The following is a 12,120-nucleotide window of genomic DNA, read 5'->3' as shown; positions in this document are numbered from 1 at the left end:
CCTTTAAAAATTTGAGCAAACCTTTTAAAGTCTCTTTTACAACTAGAGGCCTGATGACGTGACTTTCTGATTCTTCCTCCACCAATAGGGCCACACTAACGTCAGGGTCACCCATGGCCTTTTGGCTGATAGATCTCCCCCATAATGGTTGATATGTGTTCATTTATTGGCTGAAATATGGATCTCTGCTCATTCACAGACTTGAGATCTCTCATTCACAAATTTGAGATCTCTCATTCAACAGAAACGCAAGTGGTCTGCATAAGATTTGCTACATATGCAAATTCATATAAATTTTCAAATGTTACCTTTTACAATATTTTATGAGTATTAGGAATAATCCAGCTTTACTCCCATTTAATTTGTGACAGCAGGACTCAATTTATAATTCTGTTCTTTAAGAAAGCAAGCAGAAATAAACCCATGTTATCTTTTTCTTCGTGAGAATTATAATATTTTGCTGTTTTCTTTGTATATATTTTTGTAGGTAAATATTCTTTCACTCACCAAATATTTATCTGATTATGTCACACAGAACCTTCATTCTAGTGGGAGACAACCAATAAACAAAATACACAACATATTACGTGGCAAGAGGCACAGGAAAAACAGAGCAAGGTAAGGGAGAGAGATGTTGGTGGGGTGCTGCTTACGTAGTTCTCAGAGTTCAGCCCTTTCTGATGAGAGATTTGAGCAGAGACCTGAAGAAGTGACAGTGTGAGCAAGTGGGTACCAAGGAGAAGAGCACTCAGGCAGGAAGATACTAGTGCAGAGGCCCTGAGACAGACATGCTCGGTATAGTGGAGGAAATCGGAGGATGGAGTGGTGGGAAAAGACTGAGCACGCAGAAATGTCATACTGGATGTGAAACCAGAGGTAATGTGGGCGGGAGCAGTTTACGCAGGGCCCTGCAGACCACGGTAAGAATGGAAGACCACGGCTTTTGTTCTGAGTGAGATGGGAAGCCATCAGTGGGCTTTAAGATAGGAATGTTGTTGACTTTCAAAGGGATCACACTGACAGGTGCCGTGAGTAGATGACGTGGAAGCAAGTGTAGAAGTGGGAGACCAGCCCGGTGGCCTTTGCTATTGTCCAGGTGTAAGAAGACGGCGGCTTGGATCAGAGTGGCTGTGATGGAGGTGGTGAGCTGAGATCAGATTCTGGGTATATTTTTAAGAGAGCGCTGGTGGGATTTGCTGATGGAGTGGATGTGAGGTGTGGAAGAATCAAGGATGACTCCAAAGTTTTTAGTCTGGAAGAATGGAGTTGCCATTTCATGAAATAGGGAACACTAAATCACAGTTCTTTGGTGGGGTGGGAGGGGGGTTAACAGTCTGGTTTAGACTATATTAAGTCTACCACACCTATCAGACATTCAAGCAGTGCTGTAAAGTAGGCAGTTAAGTGCGAGTCTAGTGTTTAGGGGAAAGGCGTGGGCTGGAGATTCAAACGTGGGTTTCATTTGGCCAGAGATCTGGATGGGGCTGCTGAGGGAGAAAGAACAGAGAGGAGAAGCAGTCCAAGTTGTGAGATCTGAATCCTGGGCTACTCCAGCATTTAGAGGCTGGAAAAAGAGGGCAACCAGCAAGGGGACTAAGTAACAGTCATTTAGGAAGCAAGAGAGAAATACAGAATGGAATTCTGGCAGGCAAGCAAAGGGGCTTCAGGAGGAAGAGAGTAAGTCATCAGCTGTGTCAAATGCTGCTGACAGGTGGAGTGACATGAAGACTGAGAAACGAAAGTGGGATTTGAGAGCGTGGAGGCTCCCAGGATCCGGAGCCTTAGTTTCAGTGGAGTCTGGGGGTCAAGTCTGACTTGTGGGTTCGAGAGAGAGTAGCAGATGCGCAAATGAAGTCCTTCTGTATAGGAGACCAGGTCAGAGCAATGGGGTAGTATTTGCAGGGAGATATGATCAAGATTTTAGCTATTAAAATCTTTACAAGTTGACAAAAACAATCAAGTCGAGCGGGGAAAATCTGCTAAGGAAAGAGGACAATTCCAAGAGTAAAATGGAACTCAATGCAAAAGTGGCAGTTTGGGTCTTGGACAGGAATTTGGACCATCCATCCAGTTATGGAGGCTAGCAGTGTATTCAGATGGAGGAAGGCTGGTAGATGCAAGGTGGGCGTGGGCCAAAGCTGTTACAGATTTCTGATTCCATCTATCATCTCAAGAAGCAACACAGCAAGGACTGGGGATGTACCGTCAGGTTTAGAAGAGGTGAAACAGCTGTTGAAGAGGGCAGGGTAGACAGATCAGGGAAGTTAGTGGGAGGGGGGTGAGGAACCCAGGGAGCTCTTTTCAGAGTTAGTAAGGTGTTACGTTTTCCTCACGCATGCAGGGAATTGAGCAGGGCTGTGGGTTAGATATGTAAAGTGGAGGGAGAAGGCAAGGATGGAAGGTATTTCCAAAGGAGGACTCACAACAACAGATAATGGAATCTAAAGTAGTCGACGAGATGAGATTTTTAAAAATGCGGGTAACATTTGGACGTGTCCTTTAGTAACAGTCGATTCTCATTATCTGAGAGAGCTGTGTTCTATAAAGTCACCGGGAACGCTAAACTTCTCCTGGAGGAGCAAAGGGTTAGGTTCCTAAGAACCTGCGGTCACATTTCGTCAACTGACCGGTACCTAACTTTGTTTATGTGAATTCCTGTTTAGACATCTTATTTAATGTACTGTTGATTTACCAGCACTGACCTCATCACGGCCAAGAGCACTAATGATAACCCTAAACGAACAGGATGCAGGACACACGTTTTCTCCACAAATACTAGATAGCAGCTCAGCACTACGCCTGGGGTGGGGGTGTGGAGGCACTTAAAACACGAAAGCCACCAGTAAAAAGCACAAGAAATTTGCTAAAAACATGACACCGTATGTACTGTGAAAAGCACATCTGTTTACAGCGCAAGAGCTGATGTAACAAGGCTGAGTGTCGTCTCCTTTAGCCTCAGTAGTGCCTGTCAGGCAAGTCACATTTTTCACTGTGCACGTCCACGAACCCTTGGATACTGATTCGGGGATTACAAATACATTGCAGTGAGCAGGTGAATTCGCAGACATGGAATGTGCGAATAACGAGAACCGACTGTACACTGCCTAGAGCTGTTTGCTGCGTGTCTCAGCCCGGTTTGCTGCTTTTGATCAAACGGTATATAACAAGTTCAGCAGACGTCTAATCATCGAACAAGAAATTAGTAACAAATTTTGCTGCCAGCTTTCAAAAAGTTTCTGCATGAGATTTATGTATTACTTTCTGTACTCTTCCAATCTGACGTCTTTCGTCTTCAGAGCAGTTGTCACAAAAGTGTTTAGAAACCACACTTAAAAGACTCCGGTTTTTCTTTTCTTTTTTCCCTCATTTCAGTCACTGGCAGTTTTGTTCTTAGTTACTGACACCTTCGGTGGGCCTTAAGTGGACTTTACTAGTCCTCCCAAACAGCAATAATCTTGGCTTTTGGCAGGTAGATGTGACAAATAAGGCTACGTAATTATTTTTTTTTCTTTTTCCATCAGCTGTGATTTCTGGGCCTTCTTCCCCGCATCATTCCACCTCTTCGTTAGGTCAGCCATAATTAACTGGTTGGATACCAATTAAATCAGTTCTTCGGAAGGACCTTGTTTCTTCTGATTTGTTTCCTACCTCACCTCTTTCTTCCATGTAATCTGTTGTATGTTTAGTGTATGTTTATTACACTTCATTCAGTGTTGCCTTACAGGATGTTTAGAACAGAAGGAGAAATAAAACCACCTGGATACCACCGCCGTCCAGGAAAGCCTAGCTGGGGTGACAGAGTTGATTTTCTCCCTCCCAACGTGCCAACGCCGCTACTGTGCCTGGAGCGCGCTAACAAATTCCCTTGACAGCAATTTCCTTAGCACTCCCCAGGCCTCCATTCACATGCAGAACCTCCAAACGACCGCACGTGAGCAAAGAGGAACCAGAAGAGAGAAAAATGGGAAACGAAGAAAGGAGACGGAGGGGAGGGCGCGGCTAGGGGTGGAAAACAGTAAACAACACTTTTTCCAAGGTCCCCCCCTCCCCCACGCGTGCAGGCGCATCGCGCGTTTCCAATCAGCGGCCCAGGCGGCGCTCGCTCTTCCCCCACGGACCCCCCCCCCCCCCCCCGGGGGCGCAGGCCCACGGGCTCCGGGCGCTCCGCGCAGTGACCCGGAACGCACGCCGCCCTCGCCCCGCGCTTCCGGCGGTGACTTACTTCTAAGACGCCGACGGCCCAGGGGCGCGCCCTGCCCACCCCAGGCCGCCGCGCGGGCCTCCGGGGCAGCTCGCGTCCCCGCGCGCGGAGCGGGCGCCTGGGCCAGCATCCGCCCGCCGCCCAACCAGGGGCTTCCCGGTCGGAGCCCGCAGGGGCGGGGGCGGCGGCCCGCGCGCTCCTGCGGGACGCCTCCCCGCCCCGCGCCGCCGGGCGCACGCGCAGCAGCGCAGCCGCCCTTATTAAGTCCGCGATGGCTCCTCGCGCGCCCCACCGGCCTCCTCCCGAAGGCGCCGCCCGCCCCGCGCGCCCCGGGGCCCCCGGGACCAGCCTCGGGCGGCTCCCCGAGCCGGACTACCCCTAAAGTGGAAGGGCGGCGGCCGGACGCGCGTCTGCGAGCCCGCCGCGGCGACCGGAAAGAGCGGACGGGTCGCGAGGAGGCGAGCCAGGCCGCGGAGGAAGAGGAGGGCCGCGGCGAGCCGAGGTTTGCCGAAGGCGGCGTTCCGGAGCGCGCGAGGGTGGGAGAGGAGGAGCACGGCGGAAAGTGCCGAGGGTTTCCGAAGGCCGCAGCGGCCGAGTTGCCCGGATGTAGTTGGTGGAGCGGCAGCGGCGGCACCAGCGGCGGCGGCGGCAGGAGGAGGAGGCGGCGGCGGAGGAGGAGGACCCGGCGGCGGCGGCGGCGGGGGGAGGAGGGGTAGCGGCGGCGGAGCGGGAGGAGGCAAAGGCGGAGGAGGCAGTCGCTGCGCGCGGGGCCGAGCCGGACGCATCTTGGTGCCCCCTCCCCCGGTTCGCCGCTGCCCGGCCTGAGCCGATCCGAGCTGAGCGTGAGCGTGGTGCGGACGGAGGGGATGGCCCGGGAGCGCCGGCGCCAGTGACGGGGAGGTGCTGAGCGTCGCCGAGGGCGCGCCGGGCCCTGCGCCGCCCGCCGCCTGCGCGCCCGCCCGCCGCCCGGTCCGCGGCCGCTCCCCGTCCCCGACACACGCTCACAGGCCGGGCATTGATGGTAATGTATGCGAGGAAACAGCAGAGACTCAGTGATGGGTAAATCGTCTTTTCGTTTCGGGGCAGCGGGGCGGGCGGCGGGGGGGCGGCTGCTCCTTATCTGGGCCGGCCTCGCCGCCATTTTTGTTGTTAACCCTGATCCGGAGCAGCCGGGAGGGGGAGCGGCCGCGCGGGCGGCGGGCGGCGGCGGGCGCGAGTGTGCGTGTGCGCGCGGGCGGGCTCCGGGGGCTCCGCGGGGGGGGCGCCGGGGCCCCCGGCCTCAGGCCGCTTCTCTTCCTGTTTTCCAGCTGTCACGACCGGCGGGGGGACGCGCAGCCTTACCAGGTACCCGCGGGCCGGGCGCGGGCCGGAGGGGCCGGCGGGGCCGGCGGGGCGGCGGGGCCGGCGGGGAGGGAGGAGCCGCTACTCGAGCGCAGGCTTCGCGAGCCGCTGCAGGCCCTTCGGGGCCACGGCTCCGCGGCGTCCGCAGCCTGCGCTCGGCCCCCGCGGCGCTCGCCGTCGAGGTGTGGGCGCTCATCTTGACAGGTGACTGGAGGAAGCGCAGCTCCGCGTGGCGAGCGGAGCCCATCTCGGCCGGGCGGGGCCGGACTCGGGCCTCTGGGCGGGAGGGACTCGGTGGGGCGAGGCGCGGGGGCCTCTGGAGCCACGCTCCTTTGTAGCGGGGCGACGAGAAGTTGCCGGAAAGGTGTCCAGAGTAGACGCGAGGCTGGGGCGAGGCTGCCGACGGGTTTGCGACTCCTGGGCGCGCGGTGTGAGCGCTCTCCCTTCGCAGTTTGTTTTCGGGGCGGCTAAGTGCATTGCTAGTGGAAGATGGCGCTTTTGTTCCTGCCGGAGTTGAGGTCTTTGGGTGCTGGGGCAGCCGCTCTAAGTAAGGAAGGTGCTTCTAGTGTGTGCCTGCGGCGGCTGCACGTAAACCTGTAATTTAAAAAAAAAAAAAAAAGTCCTGGTAGAAGTGGCCCCTGGTTCCGGCGGTGGGGCGGGTCTCAGACATGGTTGGCAGCGCTCAGATGACACTAGAAGGAAATACTTTCTGCGTCTGATCCCTTACCGGGTAGGAGAGCAGGTTTCTAAGCTGACGGTAGTGTTACTGGCCAGCATGATTTGTTAAAAGCCCAAGTTAAAAACCCTAGGCCCCCTGATGTGCAAAACAGTGTTCATTAGTTTGCATAAGTCAGAGGTCAAACCCTGTTGAGCCGGGCCCTCCAAAGCATAATTGATGATGCGGTTTGAAAGACTGCCATGTCGTGGTTGTCTCAGATACGTTATTGCGAGGGAGTTCCATTAAGTTCCGCCGTGATAGGTCAGAAGTATCAGCCAGCGTTTCTTTCTGCCTCTTAAAATTATTTCCCGCACCTGCAAGAGCAGTGAAGTCAGGTCCCAAATGCTTTACATGGGTGAGTCCAAGCATTGGAGAAAGTGACGCTTTTGTGTTGTTGGATTGCAGAAACCTGTGCATGCTTGCTTATATCTTGTGTCTAGCGTAGCAGTTGCAGAGCAAAAACGGGATGACGGTAGTACTCTCCTTTAGATTAAACTTTCTAATTCCCAGAAAAATTTATTGAGGAGTTAATTTACCAAAGTGTCTGATTTCTTGTATTTACAAGATAATTAGTGGAGTGGATCTTTTTTTTTTTGAATGTGGTATTTTGATTTGTATGAGGAGCCTTACAGTAACTCTTAGTCATTTAGGTCTTGTTTGAATAACTTAAAGACAGACTTGGAAAAGGAAATTTTAATTTTCTTGATACAAATTCATAAAACTGAATGAAGTTAATATGCCAAGTTTTACAGTAGAACTAACCCAGAAAGTTGAGTTCAATGTTTTAATTCTCTTATTTTTGGGGGGGTGATGTTTTACAGGCACTTAAGTATTCATCGAAGAGTCACCCCAGTAGCGGTGATCACAGACATGAAAAAATGCGAGACGCCGCAGATCCTTCACCACCAAATAAAATGTTGCGGAGATCTGATAGTCCTGAAAACAAATATAGTGACAGCACAGGTCACAGTAAGGCCAAAAATGTGCATATTCACAGAGTTAGAGAGAGGGATGGTGGTGAGTAGCTTTTTGGTTGAAACTTTCACATGTTGGTTTTTCATGATAATTCTGTATAAAACAAAAGGTGTCAGTCATGTTTCCAGCTTGCAGACGTTACTGTATGGTTATGTCATCAGAATATTTTATTTTTATTTATGTGATTCCCAAACAAGTGATGTAGAGATAACAGATGCTGACCTGAGGATGCAAAACTGGACTCCAGTAGCTGGTAGAGAATGCATTTATGAATGTAGCCTACCAGTACTTTATTAATGGTGAGGGAAAAATGCAGGACGTTTTTCCAAGAAAGGAACTTTCACCTCTTCAAGTAAAGATTTCAGTTTATTTGGCTTGGTTTATTTTGAGATCCTTGTTTCTGCTTGAATTTTTTTTTTTTTAAGGAGTTCAGCCGTGTCTCCTAATGGTGAAGTGCGAATTTAAAAATTTAGTAGGTATTTTGAGACAGTTCACAGGTTAAAAAAATCATTTGTGATTCAGAAAATTTTTCTTAACTTTTTGCTGTGAACATTTAAATGAGATTTTTCCTGTTCCCTAGGATCTTATTAATGTAACTTGTATATTTCTTCACATATTCACTTTGTTAAAAGCCTCAGTGGTATAAGGGTAACTTCAGCTGTTCCTTTGCCTCAAGTTCTTTGTGGTAGGTGGAAGGCCAAGAAAAAAAGTTAAACTCTTAACTGTTTTCAGACTTAATGTGGCCAGAATTTACCAAAATAATCAGATTTCATGTCTAAAGAATGCATTGAGGGATAAACCAATTTCCCTGAGGCAATTAATCTCTATTTTTCCCTGTTATAAGATCTTAAATTGCTTAATAGATAACGTGTTCGAAATAAATATACCCTATTGATTGTGCCTTTATAAACTTCTAAGGAAACTCGGTAGTCTCACATGGCTTTCTGTCTGATTTTCAACTAGCTTCTCAATATTTTGCTTTTACTTCAAAAAAAAAAAAAAATCCTGCATCTTCTGGTTCTCTTTTTTGCCTCCTAGGGTAGAAGTCAGCTATACTCAGTATGATGAGATATTGAGAAACATCGGTCTCCTCTGTATATAATTACTGGGTTGAGGAAATTAATAATGATCAGAAGATTGCATTGAGATGGAACATTTGGATGGTTATTGAATGGGAGGGGAATATAGTTCTCCATTAAATATAGTATAGTTTTGTGCTACTTACACAGATAATCTGTATATTTGTTTGTAAGTAACAGCAGATGGGTTTGGTTATTTAGCGTTACAAGTTCTTGGACAGAATTACTTAAACTATTAACGTTTTTAATTTTGTAGGTAAGTTTTCATAGTGTATGTGTAGTCAAGATGATTCTATTACCAACCACTCTTCTGTAGTGGATTTCATTTCAAATGTTAGCTCTTAGAAAGCAGTATTGTTTGCACTGTATTTTGCTTTATCTTTAAAATTTTGGTGACTGTGACTAAATAGGATGTGGCACCTCATCTCCTTATGGATAAGTATCCCAGGTTCTCTTTTAGTGATTCTGATCTGGTTAATCTATCATGTATCCCCAAATCCAGGAAGGAGGTCATTTTAAGTACTCTAGGAAACTTCTGTAAATGCTTTCATATATTTACAGTGAATCACGCCTGGTAAATTCTTTTACGGGTGAAATAATCCCAAGAACATTTTGTTGCTCATTCATTCAGCAAACATTGGGCATCTGCTATGTGTCAGCAGTTGTGTGGTATTCCTGGAAGTAATGCTAAGATGTGATCCTGGCCTTGAAGCTATTCTTAAAGGCGCTGACTCTGGAGAGTCACCACCACTCTGGTGGTGGTCGAGCTGCTTGCTTTTTCTGTACTTTTTCTTTCTTCATTTTGATTTTAGTTTTCCTTTCTATGTGTAGTCCAGATATTTCTTGTTTGCTTTTAGTTTCCTTTTTATTTGCATCTGCTTGCTGATGGTTCTTTAGCTCCATTTGTAAAGAAACTTATTTTTCTGATCTAGTCCCTTGCTCAGTTAAAACCCCACTTTCTGATTTGCTTTTTTAGCTGTTTGCTTTTCTTTCTCTGGAGCCTTTTAACTAATACTAACTTCATCCCTGACTGTATCGTCTCTCATATACCTGGCTACCATATTACTTTACACTAGGTAGGAATAATAATGAATACCATAAAATCAAATCTACATTCTTGAGCTCAGAGTGCATCTTTGATGTTAATTCTGTGTTTTAAAGATGTGAAGTGGTGATTCTTCCCTCAGTTAATACTGATATATTTAGTCATTATACTTTGACTCCAGGTGTTTTTTTGTTTTTTCCTTGCTAATGAGAGTTTGAAACAGATTTAAAGGGAATATGTAATTTTATTACAGGCATTTTTATTCCCTGAGATTTTTATCTTTAAATAAATATGAATTCGGGGCTTCCCTGGTGGCGCAGTGGTTAAGAGTCCGCCTGCCGATGCAGGGGACGCGGGTTCGTGCCCCGGTCCAGGAGGATCTCACGTGCCGCGGAGCGGCTGGGCCGTGAGCCATGGCCACTGAGCCTGCGCGTCCGGAGCCTGTGCTCCGCAGTGGGAGAGGCCACAACAGTGAGAGGCCCCCGTATCGCAAAAAAAAAACAAAGAGAAAAAATATATATACATATTTTAGATAAATGTCCACATAACAGTCAAAACCATTATCCAAAGTGAAGTGCAAGTGAGTTGGATTATCTGTGCACTCAGCATTTGTAAGTAACAATTTAATGTAAGAACAGGTTACTATATTTATTGAACTAATTTCAAATTGATATTTATTTTAGGATTTAAAAAAAATCTCATAATTTTAATAAGTACCTAATTTAAGGATGTGTGTACAACCCCCCCCCCCCCCGCCCCGCCAAATGGGGCTTTACTGGCATCTGTCTACATCACAGCATATTTTTTTTCAGTAATTCACTAGATTTCTTCCATGGCACCTTGGATTTCCTTGAAAAGTGCCAATTCAGAGTAATATATAAAATGACTTTAAGGTATATCGTAAGTCAGAAAGCAGGGATTGAGGAGGATCGTCACTCGCAGAAATCTGCAGCTAAAAAGGATTTATTCCAGCTTTGTATGTGCAGTTAAAAGAATTGGAGGTTTTTATCCTGTAGGATTTATGAAAGGGAATGTAGATTATCTGTCGTAATTAAGGGAAATTATGTGACATTACAGCTTACCTAGAAGGTTGTTTAACTTGGTGGAATAAGTTATTTTTATATATTTCCTGATCTATCTGCAAAATATCTTTTGTTTAAAAATAACCAAAAACAAGAATCTTAAGGTACACTGGATTTGGTTTTGTAGCTTAGACATGTTTTTAAAGGTGCAGCTTACATCCCCCCACTTCAGAAGTATGACAGTACAATACTGGTTGAACTTGTACTTCTGTGGAATTTTAAAACTCTTTCCATTTCGTTAAAGTATGTTTTTCTTTAACGAAACTAGTCCTGAGGATAATTTTACCAAGTAACTTTAAGAATGTTGATAGTACAAATGAGTTGAGGAACGAGGGATGTCTTTACAAGGGTTCTGTAAAGCTGTCCCACAGAACTTCAGCCTCTTGGGGGTTGTCCCATTTTTCTCATCATCCTTCTAAGAATTAACTGTCAGAAACATACTTGTTAGAAACATCTTTTGGGGGGAGATAGCTCCATTGGTTAATTGAAAAATATTCTGTATCAGCTCCCTGATTGGTGGGACTTAACAGTGATTTTGCATAGCTTTTGAGTTAGCATTCATATACCTTTGAGTACAAAGGAAAAATTGCCCTTAGTGGTTACATTTCTAAAGATGTTAAAGTTTGTAGCTGCATAATGAAAGCTTTTATTTTTTTTGTCATTTAGCTATATCTGGAGAAATTTGGAAATGTATTTAATACAGTTGTCAAATGACAGTTACTGTAACATTTGAAGGAATTGTTCAGTAGGGAGTATTTGGGGATAATTGGTGTTTTTACAGTTTTTAAAGTATGATTTAGTAATGTTTTAGTATTTTCACATTAAATAATAGACTGATAATTGCACAGTATGGTCTTACGGTTATTGATATAACTTTACATTTGGAATAAAACGAAATATGCTGTGCATTTGTAATGTTAGAAAGTACTATAAAAATGAACAGTCTCATTTGATCCTCATTGACCTTGGAAGGTAGATAGTACAGATAGTATCCCTGTATTACAGTTTATAGATGAGGGAATATTTACTTTTATGAAAGGAACCCATAGTGACAGATTAGTCTAGAAATTAGTCCTCTCTACTCTGGTAACTTGTGTACACTGTTGGAGATGAAACATTCAGGCATATTTGAACTTTATTTGGTGGGTGTTTACTATATTACAAATTAGTATAAAGATGACTTGATTTGTATCTTAATGCTCCGGATACATCTTAATGAATTATAGTAGGTGTGCGTGTGTGTGTGTGTGTGTGTGTGTGTGTGTGTGTGTGTGTGTGTGTGTGTGTGGGGTTGTGGTTGTGTGGTGTGTGTGTGTAGTTCTAGACCAGATGATCATGTTAGTGTACTTTTAAAAATAAGTTTTAATGGGAAAGCTTGCCAATTTTACTAGGAAGAAGCCATTTTTCTCAAGTTAAGCCCTCGTATACAGAGGCTTGTTTTCAAAGCAACTTGGAAATTTCATACAGAATCTAAAATTCACTGATACTTGAATTAAGTGTTTTCTTGTCTAGTGAAAATAGATAAGTATTACCTATTTTTATTGGTCCAGTGTATATATAGTAAGGTAATAAACTAGGCAGATAGGTTTGCATTGGGTTTCCATAGGAAATAGGTATTCCATTTCAAGAGGAACAGAATAAGGTTGGTGGATAAACAGTTTTAATTTTTCAACTCTTCA

The 12,120-nt window shown here is 46.0% G+C and overlaps 2 protein-coding genes across 18 annotated transcripts in view; one reads left to right on the top strand and one right to left on the bottom strand.

Moving 5' to 3' along the window:
* The window catches only part of LOC109549694 (uncharacterized), a 61,056-nt gene extending 55,518 nt beyond the window's left edge, over positions 1–5,538 (bottom strand). For 4 of the 5 annotated variants that reach the window (XR_004525433.2, XR_004525434.2, XR_004525435.2 and 1 more), the window contains exon 1: positions 4,223–5,357. Coding sequence is in view for 2 of the 5 variants with exons in the window: in XM_033852528.2 (XP_033708419.1) it covers positions 4,223–5,342 (1,120 nt within the window). In the remaining 3 variants the exon portion in view is untranslated. Of the gene's footprint in view, positions 1–4,222 lie in introns of all 5 variants that reach the window. The other variant, XM_073801776.1, reaches the window with a different exon arrangement.
* The window catches only part of WAC (WW domain containing adaptor with coiled-coil), an 86,058-nt gene continuing 78,507 nt past the window's right edge, over positions 4,570–12,120 (top strand). For 8 of the 13 annotated variants that reach the window (XM_033852527.2, XM_073801772.1, XM_073801771.1 and 5 more), the window contains exons 1-3: positions 4,570–4,703; positions 5,509–5,545; positions 7,082–7,277. In XM_033852527.2, the coding sequence (XP_033708418.1) occupies positions 7,139–7,277 (139 nt within the window). In that variant the 5' untranslated portion in view covers positions 4,570–4,703; positions 5,509–5,545; positions 7,082–7,138. Of the gene's footprint in view, positions 4,704–5,122; positions 5,261–5,508; positions 5,546–7,081; positions 7,278–12,120 lie in introns of those variants that run through there. The other 5 variants (XM_019933600.3, XM_019933595.3, XM_073801773.1 and 2 more) reach the window with 3 other exon arrangements.

The sequence above is a fragment of the Tursiops truncatus genome, chromosome 2 (genome assembly GCF_011762595.2).
Source record: "Tursiops truncatus isolate mTurTru1 chromosome 2, mTurTru1.mat.Y, whole genome shotgun sequence".
Classification (NCBI taxonomy): domain Eukaryota; kingdom Metazoa; phylum Chordata; class Mammalia; order Artiodactyla; family Delphinidae; genus Tursiops; species Tursiops truncatus.
The sequence above is the reverse complement of the archived record's forward strand: the minus strand, read 5'-3'. Positions and strand labels throughout refer to the sequence as shown.